Source organism: Danio rerio, chromosome 4 (assembly GCF_052040795.2).
Source record: "Danio rerio strain M-AB ecotype USA chromosome 4, GRCz13ab, whole genome shotgun sequence".
In the NCBI taxonomy this organism is placed as follows: domain Eukaryota; kingdom Metazoa; phylum Chordata; class Actinopteri; order Cypriniformes; family Danionidae; genus Danio; species Danio rerio.
The window spans coordinates 55,303,451-55,326,730 of record NC_141024.2 but is presented as its reverse complement, the minus strand read 5'-3'; the positions used below and the strand labels follow the sequence as shown (position 1 = coordinate 55,326,730).

Below are 23,280 nucleotides of genomic sequence, written 5' to 3'. Positions count from 1 at the left end.
CCATAATTACTGCTACTATTCTGTTGTTTATTTCATCATTGTCAGATATCTCCATTTAATCCAGTGTTTTTAACCCTTCTTCACTAACTGACATAAATTCTTCCCAGTTTGCTTTTACATAAATCCATCTCCCACCAATCTTTGCACAAGACTGAGTGTGAGCTGCTTTTATGAGTGAGTGTGGTTCATCAGTGTGATGTGCTGCAGGTGTGTGTGGCAATTAGTGTTTGTGCATGACGTCATGGTTAGAAGTCCGGTGATGGTGACCTCTGCTGGCCAGCGAGGGGAATGACTAAGACAGAATCGGTGACAACTATACCGGTCAGCTGCATCATGTGTTAACCACACTCCTAAGTATTTAAGGGAGTTTAGTTTCCAATTAATATTTAATTTATGTTGAAGTTTATTGTTTGGGTTGTTGCCAAATTATAAAATTTGAGTTTTTTTGTATATTTAATTTGTACAAAGAGAGTTGTCCAAACCTTTCAAGAACAAGAAGCAGACTAGAAAGTGATTCATCTGGATTGGAGAGATATAGTAGCACACGATCCGCATATAGAGCAATTTTATGGTCTACCTTATTAATGTTGATCCCCTTAATTGATTTTTCTTCTCTAATTGCCTGGGCTAGAGGTTCAATGTACATGGCAAACATCAGGGGAGAGAGGGGACAACCCTGCCTAGTTCCTTTTTCTAGTTTTTTCTTTTTTTTGAAAGACAATCGTTTATTTTTATCCTAGCTTCTGGGTTTAAATATAAACATTGAAAGCTTCTAATTGTATTTTCTGTAAATCCAAATCTATATTAAACATTAAATAAATATTCCCAATTTACACAGTCAAACACTTTCTCTGCATCTAGGCTAACTAAAATTGCTTTAATGTGATCTTTTTTTAATTTGTCGTATTGCATAAAGTGTCCTTCCTATATTATCTTGAGTCTGCCGTCCTCTAATAAACCCTGTTTGATATATGTCTATCAAATCAGGTAAAAATGTTTCAAGTCTCTTGGCTAAAATAAAGGCAAATAATTTATAGTCTACATTTAAAACAGACACAGGTCTAAATGAACTACAAATAGTTTTATCCTTCCCCTCTTTAGGTATGACTGAGATAATTGCTTCCCTCCAAGAAAGGGGAATTTCTGCCTCTTTAAGTGTCCAATTAAATGATGATATAAGAAGAGGTGAGATCTCTTTTTTAAATGTTTTGAACCATTCAGAAGGTAGACCATCATTGCCGGGTGTTTTATTATTTTTAAGATTATTTATAGCTTTATCTAATTCCTCCTCTGTAATTTCTTTTGTTAGGAGACTATTTTGTTCTCGTCCAATACAGGGAAGATCAAGAGAATCCAAAAAAAAAAGCTTTAATTGATGTATTATTTACCTGTGTCTGTTGTGAGTATAAAGATTTATAATAGGTTTCAAATGCCTCTTTAATTTTATCCAGACTATACAATATTTTTCCTGAGTTGGGGTCCTTTGTCTTATGAATTGAAACCTTTTGTTGTTGTTTTTTAAGTTTCTATGCTAGCCTTTTTGTTGCTTTTGGTCCCGTTTCATAAAAGGCTTGCCTTAAGAATTTTAATTTTTTCTCTGTGTCCTCTCTATACATTTTATTTTATTTTTTATATTTTTGATCTGTTTCAAAATCAGGGTATCTTTAATAGTTGCATGTTGTTAATTGCTTTAAATTATCTTTAAGAATCCTAAATTGAAGTTCTTTTATCTTCTTAAGGGTTGCTGTAATAGAAATGATCTTGCCTTGTAATACAGCTTTAGCTGCATCCCATAAGATTATAGGACTAGCTTCTCCATTATCATTATTCTCTACGTATAATTCAATTTCTAATTTAATTTGGGCCACTACTTCTGTTTTCCCTAGTATACTTGTATTTAGCCTCCATATTTTATCAGCTTTTCTGTCATTCAAATTTAAAGTGAGGTATAATGTTGCATGATCTGATACATTGGCCGCTTTCATTTCACATTCTTTTACCCTGTGTCTGTCCCTGCTAAACATAAAAAAAATATTCAATCCTACTGTAAACTGCATGGGGTGAAGAATAATAGGAGTATTCTCGTTTTGAGGGGTGAAGATCTCTCCAAACATCTAATACTCCAAGATCTTTTAATGAATTCTTAAAACTTCTTAACTGAGTCGTTTTAATTCTTTTATTATTGGAAGTGTGCTTTTGTTGGTTAAGAACTATATTGAAATCACCTCCACATATTGTTATTGCCTTAGTTTCCATAGCCAAAAGGTTGATAATTGTATTGGACAGCGTTTTACTGCCAGAGGGTGCATATATATTTACCAAAGTGATTAATTGTTCATTTAGTTTTCCCTGAAGCAAAATATGTCTGCCTTCTTAATCTGATATCTCTTTTAGCAACTCAAAATTAAGAGAATTATGTATTGATATTGAAACTTCCCTTTTATTATTTTTCCTAAAAGAACTATAAAAAGTTTGTGTATATCCAAATTTTTTTAAGTTTATCATGTTCAGAAAGGGAAAGGTGTGTTTCTTGCAAGTAAATTATTTTTTTTTTAACGTTTCATTTTGGCTATAACCTTACTCTTAATTGGATTATTTAAACCTTTTACATTTAAAGATGCAATTTTAACATATCTCTGCATGGTAATTTCGGAAAGTTAAGTTGGCAACCTAGAACTAACAAAAATGATAATAAAACTAAACAAAGATCCAAGAAAATTGGCTTTCAAAGTTGTGGGCCACGTTTGACCCAGCAAAACCCAGCTGAAGTCCTGGGGAGAGGGATTTATTCCTGCCTCTTGCAGGTGTCCCTCATTTAGATGAGAAAAATTCTTTTCTAACATACCAATCTAATCACTTGTCCCTGGTCTTTTGTTCTTTTTAACTCAGATTATTAACTTAAGTAAATATTATTTTAAACAAAATGATTTCTATAGCCCCTCGAGGATTCCAACCAACTAGGAATCATGAGGGTTGTTCAAATACAAAATGAAACATATTCAGTCCAGAACGACGTAGTTTTTACCTTTTAAATGACTATGGAGAAGAACACATATTCAAACAAATTGTAGAATGGTTAGAGTTCAAGTATTTCAGCCGAAGTCAGTTCGCACTCATAAAGTAGTTTGAAATAGCGTTATTTGTAAGTTGTGTATCGTAACAGTGCCTCCGCATACCTCTTTAACGTTAACAGTCAGCGGTGTTTATCAACAGTTAATCTTCATTTGGTGTTTGTCTCTGAAAGCTCTTCAATCTTTCCCGAACACGATCAGGAGCGATCCGTCCAGCTCTTTGCCACTGGGTACAGCGTGTCAGTCTTTCTTACCATCAACACCGGGGGTCTTCGGATACCTGCTGTGTCATCATCAGATCCACCGTATATCCTCTCTTATTCAAATCTTTCGTAGCTTCAGCTGCGCTTTTGTAAAGTTGTGGTCCTGTCTCCCAGTGTATTCGCATCTTGGCTGGGTAGGGAGTCTGAAATCTGAAAAACTTTTTTCACTTCTTTATATTCCTCCAGTTTTGCATTATTCTCCATGGGGAAATCGTGCGCAAAGAAAATCGGCTTGCCATCGTGTTGCGTTTCTTTTGCCCAGGCAGCTTGCAAGATCTTATCTTTAGTGGTGTACTGCAGGAAATTGACTATAATCGATCTTGAAGTATTATTATTTTGAGGTCTAGGACCGAGATATCTGTGTGCTCTCTGTACCTGCAGGTCTAAATCGGAGTCCAGTGAGAGCTTAGTTTTTTAGCAAAGACGTGATGAAATTAATCATGGACGTCCCTTCTGCTCCTTCTTTAATACCGTATATTCGGATATTATTTTGTCATGATCGGCCCTCAAGATCTGTTACCTTATTCTGCATCATTTTTTGCTCTTTCAAGGTGTGCAGTAAGGCGTCTTTTAGTTCAAGGTTTGCCGACTCGAGTTCAGTTATTCGCTCCTCTGCTTCATTCAGTCTTGTGCCATGTGACTGAATATCTTCGGTGATGTCTTCTAGCTTCTAGTTTATGTCGCTTTTCAGCTTGTCCACTTCTGTTTTCATATCCTTTTTGAACTCTTCTTTGAATTGGCTGAATTCTTTTCTTAAATCTGTCTTCAGTTCGGAGATATCTCTGCTGAGTGCTCTCACTGCTCGCAAAGTTTTGGCGCCATGTTCTTTCTCAGGTAGGCCTAACTTGTCATTATCATTCCTCGTCTCCTTTTCCTCCTCGCTTAATTTTGGCTTTGAATTCCCCTTTTTAGGTTTTGCCCCATTCATTTTGAAGTCATCAAGCGCAAAGCTCACTTGAATTGGTAAAAGTATAAGGGCTTTTTGAACACCTTGACCAGGAGAGTACGTTCTATGCTGCCATCCTACCGCTCACCCAACCGGAAGTCCTGGACTATGGCATTTATGTATGTATTTGCAACTATTTTCAGTAAAGGTGACATTAAATTTTGCAACAACATCCTTCAAAACGCTGAGAGGGTTCGAGTAAAAGAACTTCCAAGGAAGCACCAGGCTCTGTCAAATCCCAGAGCACACGAGCGACAAGGATGGGATTCGAACCCACGTGTACAGAGCACAATGGATTAGCAGTCCATTGCCTTAACCACCTCTTCAAATATTTTCCTTTTTTGTCTGGTGGAGGCTGGACTGTGGCACATATTTGTAAATGTATGTTTCTGCAACTATTTTCGGTAAGATGACTTTCAGTTTTGCCATATGAACGACAGAGCATATGAACGACAAGAATGGGATTCAATAGATTCAGCCACCTCGTCATGTATGTACTCACTTTCCTGTTGGGGGCTGGACTATGGCATTTCTGTATGTATTTGCAGCTATTTTTAGTAAAGATGACTTTAAATTTTGCAACAACATCCTTCAAAACAATAAGAGGGTGAGAGTAAAACACCTGTCACGAAAGCACTGGCCTCTTTCAAACACCAGAACATATAATCGACAAGGATGGAATTCAAACCCACGCGTGCAGAGCACAATGGATTAGTAGTCCATCGCCTTAACCACTCGGCCAACTTGTCATGTATAAAGCCATTTTCCTGATGGGGACTGGACTATGGCATTTATGTATGTGTTTGCAGCTATTTTCAGTAAAGATGACATTAAATTTTGCAATAACATCCTTCAAAATAACTTCCACAGAAGCACCAGGCTCTCTCAAACGCCAGAGTATACAAGCGACGAGGATGGGATTCGAACCCACGCGTGCAGAGCACAATGGATTAGCAGTCCATCGCCTTAACCACTCGGCCACCTCATCACGTATTTTCCCTCTTCTCTGGTGGAGGCTGGACTGTGGCACATATTTTTATATGTATGTTACTGCAACTATTTTTCGGTAAGATGACTTTCAGTTTTACCATATGAACGACGGAGCATATGAACAGTAAGAAAGGGATTCAATGGACTCGGCCACCTCGTCATGTATGTACTCACTTTACTGATGGGGGCTGGACTATGGCATTTCTGTATGTATTTGCAGCTATTTTCAGTAAAGATGACATAAAATTATGCAACAACATCCATCAAAAACGATAAGAGGGTGCAAGTAAAACAGCTTCCACGGAAGCACCGGCCTCTTTCAAACTCCAGAACAAATGAGCAACAAGGATGGCAAATGCCAACTGACCCAGCGGAGGCTTGAACCAGCGTTTTTCTTGCTGTAAGGCGATTGTGCTACCCACTGTGGCATAGCGTCACCAACATTGAAATTAAATGTTAGATTTTATATTGTTGAAAAAGAGATCAATATTAAAAAATGTCTATGTTAAATGTGAAATATATTTATTTGTTTACATATAGTCAGTGAAACACTTTTCAGTGTTTATTAAACTCATCTGTTTATCGTCTGTTTCTTTTAAAGTCTTTAAATTTAATATTAAGCCTTGAAGGGCAAATACTTAATTTACTTCATAGGGCATATAATTCAATAAATTTGATTCAAAAATTCATGTAAAGCATAAAATGTCATAAATATCAACATATTAATTAGATTAAACTAACATCTGCACTGGAAAAAAATATTTAGCCCAGCTTTGTAAGCTCAATTTGAACAAGAAAAATATTCATCCTAAAACATGAAATAAATGTTACAGACACCAAAATTTTACTTTCTCAAGTATCAACATATTGTTACAACACCAACTTATACATTTTTTGATTGTATTTCTTGAAAAGTAAAGCTTCAATGAATGATCTGGCAGACAGAACCTCATAATTCCAAGTAGAAAATTACTTTTTTAGAATGAGAAGGTTTTATCAGCATTTACCGTGTTTTTTTTACTCCAAAGTGCAAAGTAACTTTGTCATGACAGACCCTAAGGGTTCTCTAAATGCAAATGATCAATGTATGAAAGAGAAATGCTACACACACATTGTTTGATATATGGAATGCAAAAACTTTTAAGCTCAATATCTCAAAATCATTCATTACACAGATAGAACCTTATAATTATAAGATGACGATTTGCCAAACCTATTTTACACAATCTCATTTCACTTAATAAACAGTTTTGTTTTAAAATGTAATCAAAATTCTCTAAAACTGGACTTTTCCACCAAGCTCTCAAATTTTGCCATATTTCCTTCTTTTCGATATTGGGATATAATCTTTTCCAATACTCTTCTGCTTTGGGTGTAACAAACACGTCTTTACATTAACAAGAATAAAACATTAGTATACCATCTTTAAAAGCATATTGATTTTCTTTAAAGTTAATCACCCTTCCTTCATCGCTGTGCATTTTCAATTTATTTTCTATAATTTCTTTCCATTCTTTCATACTTGGGAAAAAGCTCTTGGGAAAAGGGTTGTGCTGGAAAGGAAAAGCAACAAAATTAAAACGGCAGCGCATGCTAACTGACTGCTCTTCATACTTGCGCCTGTACATAACCAGGTATCACTTCATATAAAATATCTTTAATTTTGCTTTATTCCTGCATTAAACCATTTCTTATAAAAAATAGTATTATTCCCTTCTTTAATGTGTTCATTTAAAAACAGCGGTTGCTTAAAAATCTCTTCTTTACTAAAAGTACAATCAATATGCTTTCTAAAATCTCCCCATGCTTTAATAACCTCTTTATAGAATTTTGGAATTCTATTCATCATATTCTCTTTGGGCTTCATCCATAATATATATTCTTGAATTTCCCCACATTTATTTAAAAAATATCTCATCACATCTTTCCATACATGTTTTTCTTTCCAATATTTTTTTTACAGTTTTTATTCTTATGCTTTTCATTCTGATTAGTGGATCAATTAAACCTAAGCCTCCTTCTTCTACTTTACCAATTATGGTGTCATAAGCTTTTTTGGAAGGTTTTCCATCCCATATGAAATCTAATACAAAAGCTTTTATCTTTTTATACACACTCATTGGCAAACTCACTGTACCTAAAACACCACATTTTTGATAAAAATACGGAATTTAAAACTAAAACTTTCCCCTTTAAAAACAAACCTCTTCATTTCCAGAAATGTTATCTTTTCTCCATTCCTTTTAAAACTTCCTCCCACATTAAATTCCTTGTTTCATTTTCATTTTCACCAACCCTTATACCTAAAATTTTCATATCAATTTTCTCCTTTTTAAATTAGAATTTTTTTTCTGGTAAAACATTTGTTTTTCCCATTCTCATGTATTTAGTTTCTTCCTTATTAATTTTTGCTCCTGTTCCTTTACAATATCTGTTTAAAATTTCCTCTGCTTTTTTAATACTTTTAATATCTTTTATTATTAGTGTGGTATCATCAGCATACTGAAATATTTTTTGTTCTAACCATGTTCCTTTTATACATAATCCTCTTATTTGCGTTTCATTATCAATTGCTAATGCCAATGTTTCAGATACAAGTGTGTATAATAGTGCTGACATTGGACATCCTTGTCTTATCGATCTTGTTTTTTTTTTTTTAAATCTTTAGTTAATAAACCATTTACTTTTATACAGCTTGGTTGCTGAGGTGTTGCTATGCGGTTGCTAAGGAGTTAGAATGTTTTATTGGAAAAATTAAAGACATGCTAAATGAAATGGGGATTGAAAATGAGGTCGTTGATGAGGAATGGGAAACATTATTTTTATTTGGTTGTAAAACAGAAGGTTGTAAGATTCCACCCACAGGTCCAATGAAGGAGTCCAGTGTTTTGGTCGAAGGAATTCTGCGTGTATGCCTTTTCGGACGCTTCTGGAAAGAGTTATTTTATTTCATTAAAATTTGTTGGCCAATTTTATATCTGACTTGATGCGTATTTTAATCTGACTCCAATTTCAATCTTATAAATTCATCATTTACGTTTTTAGCTGATCATGTTATTGGTTGTGATTTTAATTTAGAATTTGATATTTTCTGGGGTCCGAAAATTTAAATTTGTTTGTTCATTAGGGACCAACGTCGCTCAAAGTTTCACGCCCCGGGTTTGCGCTTCTTCTCACGGATAATATGTCGACACTCTGAAAATAGTCAGAGGATGCAGGATTAACTAGTATTTAGGCTGGTTGCATAACGCTCACCTAGTCCTAAAAGAACACATCTTCAGCCAAGCCCTTGCAACTTGCTGCTATCAGTTGTTAAATGACTAAAAGGTCTACATGTTATCAGCACGCTATGGCTACATATAATCAAATGAGCCTATTAATCAATTTCATTTATGCCGTACTTTAAGGGTAACGAAGATTCCTCGTAATCTAATGGACACAATGAATTCACAAAACTCCAGAATTAATCAAAAAGGGTTAACATTTATTTTGCCAGGCAGGTAAAACAACACTTAGAATGAATCAAAAATTGAATACAAAACACAACTAATTAGCATAACATATAAACGCAGATAAATGCAAATACAAATACAAAGTTAAAAAATAATTTCATAAAGTCAGCATACCTGGCAATAGAAGAGACACACAGAGGCTGTGTGGGAAGTCTGGCTACAGAAACTTCCCCAAGTGTTTTGCCAAGATTCTTTAAATACCCATTAACATTTGTGCAACAGTCATACATATTTAGCACCCACATATCTGACTCTGTTTTTAGAGTTAATTAACTTCAAAGGGTTACCCAATGTTTTGGGGTGAAATGAACTTTAAAGACAGTTCACCAGTTTACCAGTCACACCTGAATGATTATAATTAAAAAACAACATCAGTAAGGGAGATGGATGCGGGTGAAAGGAATGTTCTGATTGTGTTCTCCTGTCCCCTCTTCCAGATTCCAGAGATTTTATGGTTTTATTGCAAGGGATAGTTGTTTGAGTAAAATCCAGTCTTACAAGGTAAAAACACAAGGTTTATAAACTTCATTTTAACAGTTGCAAGAAATGTGATATGGAATAGAAGGAATATTGTTAAAGAAAATTATAGCAAAATATCTGTGTGTAAATCATTTCAAAGAAAAATGTCTAAACTGCATAATGCTCTTTTCTATTATTGTAACATGAATAACAAAATTGATGTATTTGAAAAAGACTTTTTAAGTGGAAATACATATGTTCAAATGGCTTTATATAATGTACATGTATTATTACCTGAATGTAATTGTTTTAAATTTTTGATATAAAATAAATGAATAAAAAATAAATAAAAAATAAAAAAAGGCGACGGACTAGAAGTCCATTGGGGTCTACATGCGCAGGCTGTGCAAATGGCACGTCCTGAATGTTTACGTTTTCTAAAGTGTGGAAGACTAGGGATTCGATATGAGCAACGGGACCTTTGATGCAGCATGCTGTGTAGATAAGCATTGATCAAGTCACGCTTCTAAGGCATGGAAGGAATCTTTTCAATTGTTAAGACTCCATTCATTGCCACAACAGAAAGACATTCTGCAGTTATCATTGATCTATTTAATGTCTCCTACATGACATGGAGTCCAAACTATTGTGTTGTACTGATGTCTACACCTACAAAAACCATAAACCCAACCTCACAGTAAACAGTTGTGTTTTAGTAACATCTACACCAACCATAAGCCTAAACCCCACCTCACGGTAAACTTTTGTGTCGCAAAGGTCTGCGCCGACCACAACCCTACACATTGCCTACTTGTAAAGCATTGCCATGGAGCCCGGATAGCTCAGTTGGAAGAGCATCAGACTTTTAATCTAAGGGTCCAGGGTTCAAGTCCCTGTTCGGGCGTGTAAGACTCTTTTTGTGGAGCCACTGCTTATGTTGTTGAGCTATCGCTTGCTCAAAGTTTCATCTGGATGCACAACACATGTACTAGGCATGAGGACATGGCAGTATAGGCACTCTTGTAGTTGTGGCTGAGTGGTTAAGGCGATGGACTTGAAATCCATTGGGGTCTCCCCGCGCAGGTTCAAACCCTGCCGACTACGTCCAGCCTGTGTGCAGGACTTAGTTTGCAACCTTCCATGATTGTTTGCAACTCCATTGTTTCTTGAGAAAAGGGTTGTGCTAAAAAGGAAAAGCAACAAAAATAAAATGGCAGCGCATGCAAACTGACTGCTCTGGGGGCCTTCCATTTTCAAAGACATATGATAGAGAGTGAAGGATCTGTGACTTTTCCGTAGCTCGCTGGGATCGCATAGTGGTTAGTACTCTGCGTTGTGGCCGCAGCAACCCTGGTTTGAATCTAGGTCATGGCAGGTTTTCCAAGATGACATGGGTGTTGCACTCTGTGTTGCCATTCGTAATCTCCAGCCTGCTTTTCGTGCAGGCTGTGTTAATGGCACACCCTGAATGTTTACGTTTCCCAAAGTGTGGAAGACTAGGGATTTGATATAAGCAACGGGACCTTTGATGCAGCATGCTGTGTAGATAAGTACTGATCAAGTCACGCTTCTAAGGCATGGAAGGAATCTTTTCAATTGTTAAGTCTCCATTCATTGCCACAACAACAAAAAGACACATGTACTTGGCATGAGGACATGGGTGTACAGGCAGTCTTGTAGTTGTGGCCGAGTGGTTAAGGCGATGGACTTGAAATCCAAACAACAAAATTAAAACGGCAGCGCATGCTAACTGACTGCTCTGGGGGCCTTCAATCTTTTAAAGACATATGACAGAGAGTGAAGGACCTTCATCTGGTTGCACAATACTTGTACTAGCCATGAGGCCATGGCAGTACATGTAGTCATGGCCAAGTGGTTAAGGCGATGGACTAGAAATCCGTTGGTGTTTGCCGCGCAGGTTTGGATCCTGCCAACTACATCCAGGCAGTGTGCAGGATTTGGTTTGCGACCTTTAATAAAACAGCAGCGCATGCTAGCTAGCTGCCCTGGGGGCCCTCCATTTTCAAAGACATTTGACAGAGAGTGAAGGTCCAGTGGCTGTCCCATAGCTTGCCGTGATTGTATAGTGGTTAGTTCTCTGTGTTGTGGCCGCAGAAACTCTGGTTGGAATCCGTGTCACGGCAGGTTTTTCAATGGCATTGGCGTTGCACTCTGTTGCCATTTATAATCTCCAGCCTCCTTTTAGTGCAGGGTGTGCTAATGGCTAAGGCAGTGCAGTCAGTCTTGTAGTTGTGGCTAAGTGGTTAAGGCGAATTCAGGTCACGGCAGGATTCCTTACGGTGACATTGGCATCACGCCCCACTCTTGCCACCTGTTTTGTACAGCTCATTTTTTAGTGCATGTTGCAACTCTGACACGTCACAAGTAAATCTAAGCTAATGCCCCAATGATCCCAGTTAACTCAGTCGGTAGAGCATCAGACTTTTCATCTGACATTCGAGGGTTCAAGTCAAAGATGCTGTGCCCTGATATGTTGTTGACTTGCTGCCAGCTCAGGTTAAAGAGGCCCATCTCATCTCAATCATTGTACAGTTGTCTCACTTTCAGCAACAGCTTGCTGCTTTTGACCAGTTGACAGAACTCACATTTTAACATTAGAAATGGCTTTTGACCAGTAAGTAGATTTAGTCTGTATGCCTTATGTAGCAAGCTTCTAAAACTCAGATTAGCTTATATCATTTTATCAGTGGAGTTAGTTACGTTTGTGGAAGTCAAATCTTTAAAAATCTAGAGTCTTCTAGAACTTAGTACTTCTAGATTTAAAAAAACTTCTAGATTTAAAAGGTTAGAAAACCGCTGAAGAGGACAGATGTTTGTGAAAGGAGAGCATTTTGCACACTAATTGTGTTGTTAATTGACTTGTAAATCCTAACTAGTGGTATAATCTTGGTTTAAGAAATAATTGAGACAGTTTTAATCTTCTCTCATAATGAATGTCATATATTTTAAATACATTTTTAAATAATATGTTTAGTAACAGTATTATATTAATATGAAATTAAGTTTTGTCTTAAAACTAATCAAAATGTCAGGCAGACTTTGCTGTGTGTTTGTGTGCGTGTGTGTGTGTTTTTTTGACTCTGAAACTCGCGCATGCCCAAATAGACACTCCCACACCATCCCACTTTTCTTCCTCTGACACTCCCCCCTAAACAGAGCTGGACACGCCCACTTTTCTGACTTTTTCCAAAGTAGAGGTGTGAAAACACCCTGCTGAAACGAGGGGGTTTCATGGCCCCTTAAGGTCCGATGAGTTGCTGAAACTCTTCCCACACCGAAGCTGCTGTCACACTAGAGTTTGAGCATGTGAAATTCTGTGGTTCGGTTTCTCTCCAGTGTGGATCCTCAAGTGTAGATTACGGGATGATAATTGGCTGAAACTCTTCCCACACTGAGTGCATGTGTATGGTTTCTCTCCAGTGTGGATCCTCATGTGTTGATTAAGCTGTGATGAGCAGTTAAAACTTTTCCCACACTGAGTGCATGTGAATGGTTTCTCGCCTGTGTGGATCCTCATGTGGTGATTAAGGTGTGAGGAGTAGCTGAAACTCTTCCCACACTGAGTGCATATGAATGGTTTCTCTCCAGTGTGGATCCTCATGTGGTTATAAAGGGATGATGATAGGCTGAAACTCTTCCCACATTGAGTGCATGTGAATGGTTTCTCTCCAGTGTGCATCCTCATGTGCTGATTAAAGGATGATGATAGGCTGAAACTCTTCCCACACTGAGTGCATGTGAATGGTTTCTCTCCAGTGTGGATCCTCATGTGGCGATTAAGGGAAGATGACAGACTGAAACTCTTCTCACACTGAGTGCATGTAAAAGGTTTCTCTCCAGTGTGCATCCTCATGTGTTGATTAAGGGATGATAATAGGCTAAAACTCTTCCCACACTGAGTGCATGTGAATGGTTTCTCTCCAGTGTGGATCCTCATGTGTAGATTAATGTTTGATGATTGGTTGAAACTCTTCCCACACTGAAGGCATGTGAATGGTTTCTCTCCGGTGTGGATCCTGATGTGAATCTTAAGTTTGCTTTTTCTTGCAAAATTCTTCCCACACTGAGTGCAGGTGAAACGATTCTTGTCTCTCCTTTTCAAAAAACCATCAGTCTGTAAATTAGTTTTTTCCTCAATTTTGACATGATGTTCCTCCTCTTTACTCCTCTCATTCTCTTCAATTAGGTCTGAAATCAATAAATTAAACATTAGTTTTCATTAGGTCTTAAAAACTCTCATCAAAAGCTGAAAAGTGGAAAGACACTGGAAACATTGGCTACACACACTGTATTTCTGATGCACATTAAATGTAAAATAAATCAGATCATATTTTGTTCGGTCCATTAACGTGTACACATTTAAGCAGATTCAATTCAATTCATATTCATCAAGTATCTTTTACAATGTAAATTTTGTCAAAGCCGCTTAACCTTAAGTTATAGTAGGGATGGGCGATACCACAATTTTTAAATTCAATATGATACCGATAGTTCTTGTTAAAAATTTTACGATACCGATATCGATACCTCTTATTATAAAAAATATTAATGTAATTTTTCAAAATGATGTTAATTAAAAAAACCATTACATATATATATACTGTAGTGTGTGTTTGTGTGTAATATAAACACCCATACACATCCATATTGTATATACACATTGCACAGATACACACACAGCCTTATATTTATTCTTATTCACCTAATGGTAACAAGAGACAAAGATTTACAGAGCTGATTTATTAATTAATTTATTTATTTTTTATTTGTATTTATTTATTATTATACTATATATTTAAATACTATTGAAGGATTCGGATTTCTGCTTTCCAATTCGTCTCATCATGGACCATCGTTTATCCTTTTCATCATCCTGTTTCTCAGTATTTAACTGTGAATTGATTTTAAGTAACGAATAAGTTAAAACTGCTTACTGTAAGAATGTTCTGTGTCCTTGTTTCTCTTTTTGCCTGTCTATTTTAACTTTGTTTTCAGGAGACACACAAACCAGGTCATAGGTCATGGAGACCTCTCTCTCTCTCTCTCTCTCTCTCTCTATCTGTTCCTATGACTAGAGGTCCAATACAGAGGAGAAGAAGACACCTGTTTTATTGTCCTGATATATTGCCTATTATTTTATAGCTGTTTGATTGATCTGTTTTTGAGTATAATTAATAGTAATGTAATTCCTTTTTGTGTGGAGACAGACTGTGACTGTGTGTAGCCAAGATATTGCAGCAGACTGTTGATGGAAACAGTCTTGAACCAGCCTGATAACACAGCTGAACGTACAAGAAACATCCTTGAGTCTTTAACACAGATGGTCTTTTGTGTCTATTGTGTTCCTGGTTTAGCTTTTTACAGGTCGGAGATCAGCTCCTAATAACTTAGGGCGACCTCACCTCTAGGCATCAGGTCGCCATCCATATCTGGATACAAATACAAGGCTTTCTTTGACGCACACACTAAGGCCATCCATATCTGGAAGTAGATACTATGTTTCTTTGACGCATGTATTTGGAATTGTCTATTTCTGTTGTAACCAATGAGGACTGTTTACCTGGATCCCACCCTTTCTGGACTTGTGTAAAGAGTATAATTGTTCGATTGTTGAAACTGTAAGCAGAGCGGCCTAGGAACTCATTGAGAGTGTTGAAGCTGGCTTCTGCGAATGAAACTGCAAACTATCTTCAGTAAACTTAATTTATTTTTTTTTAAATCTCTGACTCCGGCTCTTCTTCATCTACCAGACTGGTCATTCTTTGGGTTAAACTGTAAACTATCCCTACACTATACTACTGTTTGCTCTGTTTACTAAGCTTATATATATATATATAATATATATATATATATATATATATATATATATATATATATATATATATATATATGTGTGTGTGTGTGTGTGTGTGTGTGTGTGTGTGTGTGTGTTTTAATGTTAATTTTATTAATTCTTTGGCAAAACATGTGTAACATTTGTCATGTCAATAACGCAATCATTGAATGGAATTGAATTGAGAGAGAGAGAGAGAGGGAGAGGTTTGCCTCCTTTAAAACTCTTCTATGTCTTTTGTCAGAGGGAGACTGAGCAGAGGTACACTGGGCATCTTGTTTTTGTTTCACTTGTTTTCTGTAAGTGTCTATAAAGGCTGCTTGTATGGTTGCTGTGTTTGAATTTCTTATAACAAAAATTGCTTGTGCAAAGCTTTTTAAGCTGAAGACCACCACAACACGCTGCGTTATGTCTCTGCCATCGTGTCATTCCGTAATGCAAAAGTGTCTGCGACTTGCGTGTGTTGAGTACATAAGTTATCTGAAAGGCACATGATCGTTCACGTGATATTTCGCCGCAGATTGATTGGTGTAACGTCTTATATACAAAGCGTCACTGACAAGCCTGTACACAGCGCCAAAACATTTAGTTATGCAGAAATTATTAAAATATAGTTAAAATATTGATACTTTAAAAAAATATCGATACCAAATTAAAATCTTCCGAGTATCGATATATCAATACTCGAGAATCGATGTGCACATCCCTAAGTTATAGTAAATTGAAACTGTGTCAGTCCAGTTTTCAGAGTTTCTTACATAATTGATCATGAGTCATTTTGGTCATATTGATAAGACAGATTTGAAAGCTGTAAATGGCCTAATTTTATTCATATTTATTCATAATTACAACAAAATGTTTTTCTAAAATTTGTAAAGCAGACAAGGAACACTTGTTCATTCTGTGCCTGACTGGTAAACGCATCAAAAAAAAGTTCTGGGGTAACAGCTGAACAAACAGCTGAATATTTGCCTCGCAGACATGAGACATACCTGTACAGCATCAGCATAAAGGCTAGAATGTACACCTTTCCCTTTGTGTGCTGATGGGTCATTTTTATCCATTCTGGGGTGATTTTGAATCTTAATTTGGCCAAAACTTTCTCTGTTTCAGCAAACGGACTGTTATTTGGGGACATCTTATTTTGACATATTCTGGAAAAATGCTTTGAAATAAAAAATCACTACACTCTGGGCAAATTTACTCCCTTTTCATTATATTCATGGCTGTTTTTTCTCCATTTGCCTCTATTATAACAAAATTTTTTTGATTGCAAAGCCAAGACAGCATATAATCATGCATTTATGATTGTTGGTGTTTTCTGTGACGACACTCTACATTGTTTAATTGGTCTCCACCCATGAGACGGCAAAAAGGAAATGGGTGAGAGAATAAAGGAAGAGGAGGAGAGTTGAAGAGGTTGACTGAACTGTTGCAGTGCAGGGAAACAAGAAGAGAAACCGGGTCGAGACACGCATTGTAAACTTAACAACTGGCTGTGAGAAACAAAAAGCAAAAGTATGTATTGAAGCAACAGAGCAAAGACCGCTGTCTTATTACTGAAGTGCTCGTAACGTTGGCAAAGACTTCAGTGCAGTGTGTCCTGAACAAAATCAACTTACCAATTTATCTCGCTGGCATGGAGTCAGCTGCCTACTCACCGGCCGGGTTCAATGACGCCCTCAACCTGCCCATCCACACCTCCACATTCGCTATTTCCCTTGATCCCTCGGCTCCGTGTAAAAGAAGCAAAAGTTTTTGTTTTCTTTGCCCAAATTCTCATTTTGTTTCTCTTGTTAAGTTTTCTCCCCGTACTATTATTATCAGTATTATTTTTCCTCGTTTTCAAATCTGACGAATCTGCTGGCCTGAAATAATTTGCATTTTTTTTCCTTTTGATGCGAATGGTGCGGTGTGAATGGCGCGATACACGTAAATGACGCAGTGCGAATTGAGCGTTTTGCGCGTTCCACGTGAAATGCTTGAGTTCAGAAATGTGAACTTTAGCGGACATTCACACTGCATTAACCAATCAGGAGCTTGCTCTTGTGGGGGCGTGATTGTGACGTAGCACCTATTGTTGGTGTCCCGGGGGAAATCGGCTGGGTCAATTTGGCATTTCTCTGTGGAGTTTGCATGTTCTCCCTGCATTCGCGTGGGTTTCTCCCACAGTCCAAAGACATGTGGTACAGGTCAATTGGGTGGGCTAAATTGTTTGTAGTGTAGGAGTGTGTATGGATGTTTCCCTAGAGATGGGTTGCGGCTGGAAGGGCATTCACTGCGTAAAACATGTGCTGGATAAGTTTGTCCATTCCACTGTGGCGACCCCGGATTAATAAAGGGACTAAGGCGAAAAGAAAAGGAATGAATGTTTTTACTTATGTTATATAGCGCCAGTGCTCAAGGATGCAACAAACAGTAGGAGAACGAGAAAAGCAATAACTTTAAGAGCGCGGTTCACTTGAGTTTTGGCGCGGTACGCTTGTAGTGTGAGTGGAAAACGCGCCAAAGCCCGAAACTGAAAGCTTGACGTGACTTTTAAGTGACTGTTTCACAGGGTATCTGCACATTTTTTAACAGGAAATTTAAGACCTTTTAAGACCTTTTTAAGTCCTCTAAAATGAAAATTTAAGACTTTACCTAATCAAAAAAAAAAAAAAAAAAAAAAAAACAGGAAAATGTTCAGTGTGTCAACACAGAATGATGTGGTGAAGTATGGCGGCAAATCTATGGCAATATAAATCGAGCGCAGCGGTGATGTTTGCGCGCAAGGAGAAGTGAACCGTGAGCAGATTACTTGGTTGACTTGGTTTACTTGTTATCTCTAATGCTATTGGCTACTCTGCCTTTCCGGAAGTTAGCCGGGATTGGACGCAGGTTAAAAGATCACGCCGTTAAATATATATACAATTTGCAAGTCATAATCATAAGAAACTTTCTGAGAACTTTATGAGGATTCAATCTCGAGAAACAGTCAAATAATAAAAATTAATCTTCTAAAAATATGACTAGCATTCTTGTAACATGACTTTCTGAACCCATTTGATTTGTCCGTGCAGCACTTGTCTGGTTTGTTGTATTTTACTTCATTATTAACCACAACAGCAGTGCTCATTATTACACTTGGGCATGATCTTTCTAGGAAATATTGTCTTCAGAAGAGTTTATTTGCGTTTTAGATCTTTCCATACAATGCATACTATATGTGCAGTGCAACTTTGTATATTATTATAATTGTTAACATTGTTTGTAATATAGGTCAGTGTAAAATATATATATCTATATATTATATATATTTTTCAATCTCATTTTTAGTTAATGATTGAATAACCTGCATATAAAGACTTCAATCAAAAATGATTAGTCCAATTAAACATAAAAAATACAGTGACAGACATTCAGATGGGTGTTTATCGCCACCTATTGAGCAACAATTTAATTTCTACAATATTCGTTTGGCTTTACTCACTATCCGTTACATCATTCCACTTCAGAGGCATACAAATACCACTTTCTATACGACAGGCCCACATCTTAAAGGTCACATATGCAGTTGAAGTCAAAATTTGTAGCCCACTTTTTTCTTGTTTTATTTCAGCAAGAATAAAAGCTGTTTTAATTTTGTAAAACCCATTTTAAGGTCCATATTATTACTCTCTTTAAGCTATTTATTTTTTCGAAAGTCTACAGAACAAATCATCGTTATACAATAACTTGCCCAATTACCCTAACCTGCCTAGTTAACCAAGTGAAGCCTTTAAATGTCACTTTAAGCTGTATAGAAGTGTCTTGAAGAATATAGTCAAATATTATTTACTGTCATCATGGCAAAGATCAAATAAATCAGTTATTAGAGATGAGTTATTAAAACTATAATGTTTAGAAATGTGCTGAAGAAAATCTTCTCTCCGTTGAATAAAAATTAGGATAAAAATAAACAGGGGGCTACTAATTCAGGCGGGCTAATAATTCTGACTTTAACTGTAAAGTGGAATAACAGACTAATGGCAATATATTTACTATAAACCTTTGTACTTTATGCACTTCATGCATGTATAGCCTATTTTGTATACTATTGTCCATCCAATTTATTCTGACTTGTTCTTCATAGAAAATGAGTCAAGGACAATGAGTCTTAGAAAAAAAAGAAAAAAACACGTTTGGTTTGAGTTCAGTTTAAATGTAGGTGCTAAACTTCATCAAATGGTTCAAAACACACAGTTAAAGTCTGAATTATTCGTCCTGAATTATTAGCCCATGTATATTTTCCCCAATTTCTGTTTAATGGAGAGATCTTTTGCCACATGGTATAACTCTCTCTTTCTCTCCCAAGCAATAAAGTTTGTTGCAAGAATATATCTCATTATTTTGATATGTGATTATATGACTTGGTCATGATGGTAAGAATAGGCATTATTATGAGATTAATTATTACAAGAAATATCTCATTATTGAAAGTAAGTCGTCACCTATTATTACTAAGAAAGTGAGTCTATTAGTTTCACACTGTGACATTATGATAAGATATCCTGTATATTTTTATTTAACGGGGAAACTAGCTTACCTGCGTCCAATCCCGGCTAACTTCTGGAAAGGTAGAGTAGCCAATAGCGTTAGAGATAACAAGTAAACCAAGTCCCGCCCTAGGACTCACAAAAATCCAAAATGTTTCGCGCGAGCAGAGAGAAGAACCAGCGCGCGCGCTGTAGGCGTGACCACATCGTGCGCACAGATGATGATGTGCACGCGCGGGACTTGTTTTCTCGCGCTAGATCAGTTGAGCGCGCTCGAAGATCCCCTGTGCGCTCGCGCGCTGTAGTTTTCTCGCGTGTAGACCTGTAATCTGCTCACGGTTCACTTCTCCTCGCGCGCAAACATCACCGCTGCGCTCGATTTATATTGCCATTGATTTGCCGCCATAAGACGAGTCGGACATGATATTTAAGATCCCACATGAAATTTAAGACCTCCTTATGGAAAATTACAGAATTTAAGACATTTTCAGACCTTAAAAATCGAAAATTTTATTTAAGACATTTTAAGACTTTTTAAGGACCCGCGGGGACCCTGTTTCATATGGATTTATTAATCAATCTTACTGTTGAATGAACGCAAACTGTCGTAGTTTATTAAATATGCAAACCCCTCTCACGACAGCTGCGCACCTTCAGCAAACCTCCTCATTCTTGCAGCACGAGGACTTTATAATTGTTTATGAGCGCCAAAAGTGGTGGATCTGTTCGGCAAAATATCTGACTGCATGTCACCGCATCCCTAAAGATCCCACGACTGGCACGATATAACTAGAGAAATCTCCACTGTGCTGAGCAAGAATGCTTACTGAACAGCGCAGCATCGATGACGTAAGCGTTCCCAGGCCCGATTGTAATGTGAGCAAGGCCGGCGGGGGAAATGGGAGGGGGGACAAGCGTGCTTTGGCCCGGTTCGAGGCAACTGTACATAGTGTGAGTACGGCTTAATAATACATAAAAAGAATGATAAAGACATGAGAACAAGTAACAAGAAAGAAACTCATTCCTGTCTTTCAATGAGTGCTTATGTGCATTTAGGGGAACTAGGCAGCACACTCAGGGCTGCAAGATGGATTAATTTATTATTCTTAGTATTAAAATATATCTGAATGAGGATCAAATGACTGAGTTGGTTTCGAGAATGAAAACCAACCTGTTTGTTCCTGCAGATCTTCCTGTTAGACTGTGAATGTTTCTTCAATCTTCACTCTCCTCTTTAATAAACGCCATCTTTATAACAGTGTGGGGATCAGTCGCTTCAGCAGGAGTTTTTATCTGCGTTTGGACACTTTATCCTGTTTAAAATGAACAAAACAATAAAAATGTCCTGTTTAAAATAAATAAAATAATGAACAGAAATAAAATAACTTCTCTTCAACACTTGCTTTAACAGTTTCTTTATATGAGAGTGATTAACAAAAAGAAATCAGGTAAGTCTGAGCTGAGCAAAAAACATAGAGGTAAAATTGGTTTTATATTCGCACATTTAGACTTTCCCCTTAATAATATAATTTCATAAAAGTATTATTTGCAAACTCTAAACAGTGAAATCATATTAGCAGCAAATGACTATCAAAGTACAACATTGTTCACAGTCAAATAAACAGTGTTATTGTTGTTTTCAAGTCATACTTGCATGCTAATTCAGATCAAATATAAAACTAGTACTCCATTTCTTATATAAAGTGATGTATACTTAGAACGAAATAACATTATGCTGTTTAATAAATTAAATCTTCATTAAAAGACTCATTAAAAGACGTATTACACACAATAGAGGTAAAGTTGGTTTTATATTCCCACATTCGTTCATTTAGAAGTCTCTATATTGTTTACCATGTTACTTTGAATATTCGATAGGAATTAGCATGCAAGTGTGGCTTGAAAACAACATTAACACTGTTTATTTGACTGTGAACAATGTTGTACTTTGATAGTCATTAACTGCTGATATGATTTTGCTATTTTGAGTCTGCAAATAATACTTTAATGAAATTATATTATTAAAGGGAAAGTCCGAATGTGTGAATATAAAACCAACTTTACCTCTATTTACACACATCTCTGTTAACTTATTCAAACAATAGCCCTACTGTGAGTAAAGTACTTCGTTGTATAAAGGGTCAAATAATAATGTCAACAGCAGGTGCATGATTAAGCATAGGATGAAAACCTAAAACTTTAATCAATCGGTTTATATTTATGTAAAAGTTTTAAAACACAAACCTTTGTCCAGTTGAATCCAGCGCAAGAGTGGCGCAGCCTTATGACGTCATACGTCACGCCAAAATAAAAGTATTTTCTTTTGTTTAGCTTTTTTGCCACTCACTGTTGCAGTCATGACTTACTGCTATTTTTCTCCCTCGTTTTCAACTTCACACTTGCTCTCTCTCTCACACACACAGACACAGATATTCACCCTGCTGAAAAAACCAGCATAGACCAGCATTGCTGGTCACCAGCAAGACCAGCATATGTTGTGTTTTGGTGCTGGTATGCTGGTGACCAGCATGGGATGCTGGTGCTGGTATGCTGATAACCAGCATGGGATGCTGGTGCTGTGATGCTGGTGTTATGCTGTGATGACCAGCATGGGATGCTGGTGCTATGCTGGTGACCAGCATGGAATGCTGGTGTTATGCTGTGGTGACCATGGGATGCTGGTGCTGTGATGCTGGTATTATGCTGGTGACCAGCATGGGATGCTGGTGCTGTGATGCTGGTGACCAGCATAGGATGCTGCTGCTATGCTGGTGGCCAGCATACAAGCACCAGCATCCCATGCTGGTCACCAGCACCAAAACACAACATATGCTGGTCTTGCTGGGATTTGGGTGCTATGCTGGTGACCAGCATGAAATGCTGGTGCTGGGATGCTGGTCACCAGTATGAGATGCTGCTGGGATGCTGGCGCTGGTATGCTAGTGACCAGCAATCCCATGCTGGTCACCAGCATCCCATGCTGGTCACCAGCACCAAAACACAACATATGCTGGTCTTGCTGGGATTTGGGTGCTATGCTGGTGACCAGCATGAAATGCTGGTGCTGGGATGCTGGCCATGCTGGTCACCAGCATCCCATGCTGGTCACCAGCACCAAAACACAAATGCTGGTCTTGCTGGGATTTGGGTGCTATGCTGGTGACCAGCATGAAATGCTGGTGCTGGGATGCTGGCCATGCTGGTCACCAGCATCCCATGCTGGTCACCAGCACCAAAACACAACATATGCTGGTCTTGCTGGGATTTAGGTGCTATGCTGGTGACCAGCATGGAATGCTGGTGCTGGGATGCTGGTCACCAGCATGAGATGCAGCTGGGATGCTGGCGCTGATAGTGACCAGCAATCCCATGCTGGTCACTGATAGCAAATTACATCTGGCCCAGATATGGCCCACATCCCCCACTTTTTTCTGGCCCACATACAGCGCGGAATGACGGCGATGTCTCAACCTGATTGTGGCTGTCATAAGGATCCAAAAGTCAGCCACAACTGAACCAGATCTGGGCCATATCTCAGAAAAAGCTTGGTCCATATCTGGGCCAGATGTGGCCCATACATTTTCTTAGATCTGGCCCAGCTGCGGCCCATGCAAATTCTGAAATCTGGCCCAGCTGCGGCCCATGCAGTTTCTCAGATCTGGCCCAGATGC

At 37.6% G+C, this 23,280-nt stretch overlaps 1 protein-coding gene, 1 long non-coding RNA gene and 3 other non-coding genes across 5 annotated transcripts; 2 read left to right on the top strand and 3 right to left on the bottom strand.

Annotated features, from left to right (window-relative positions):
* Positions 1-4,947: 4,947 nt before the first annotated feature.
* Positions 4,948-5,029, bottom strand: trnas-acu (transfer RNA serine (anticodon ACU)). The gene has a single exon. It is a non-coding gene; the product is annotated as a tRNA-Ser (tRNA).
* A 157-nt stretch (positions 5,030-5,186) lies between these two features.
* On the bottom strand, positions 5,187-5,268 carry trnas-gcu (transfer RNA serine (anticodon GCU)). Its single transcript has one exon. It is a non-coding gene; the product is annotated as a tRNA-Ser (tRNA).
* A 3,465-nt stretch (positions 5,269-8,733) lies between these two features.
* LOC137491419 (uncharacterized) lies at positions 8,734-21,913 on the bottom strand. The gene is made up of 3 exons (XM_088650775.1): positions 21,854-21,913; positions 20,781-20,922; positions 8,734-13,450 (listed from the first exon to the last, which is right to left on the bottom strand). Exon 3 carries the CDS (start codon positions 13,197-13,199, stop codon positions 12,549-12,551), a length of 651 nt encoding a protein of 216 aa, XP_088506901.1. The 5' UTR covers positions 13,200-13,450; positions 20,781-20,922; positions 21,854-21,913; the 3' UTR covers positions 8,734-12,548.
* On the top strand, positions 10,264-10,345 carry trnas-uga (transfer RNA serine (anticodon UGA)). Its single transcript has one exon. It is a non-coding gene; the product is annotated as a tRNA-Ser (tRNA).
* Positions 15,151-21,918, top strand: LOC147844951 (uncharacterized). Its single transcript, XR_015483877.1, has 3 exons — positions 15,151-17,588; positions 20,424-21,087; positions 21,405-21,918. It is a non-coding gene; the product is annotated as an uncharacterized LOC147844951 (long non-coding RNA).
* The last annotated feature ends 1,362 nt before the right edge of the window (positions 21,919-23,280 follow it).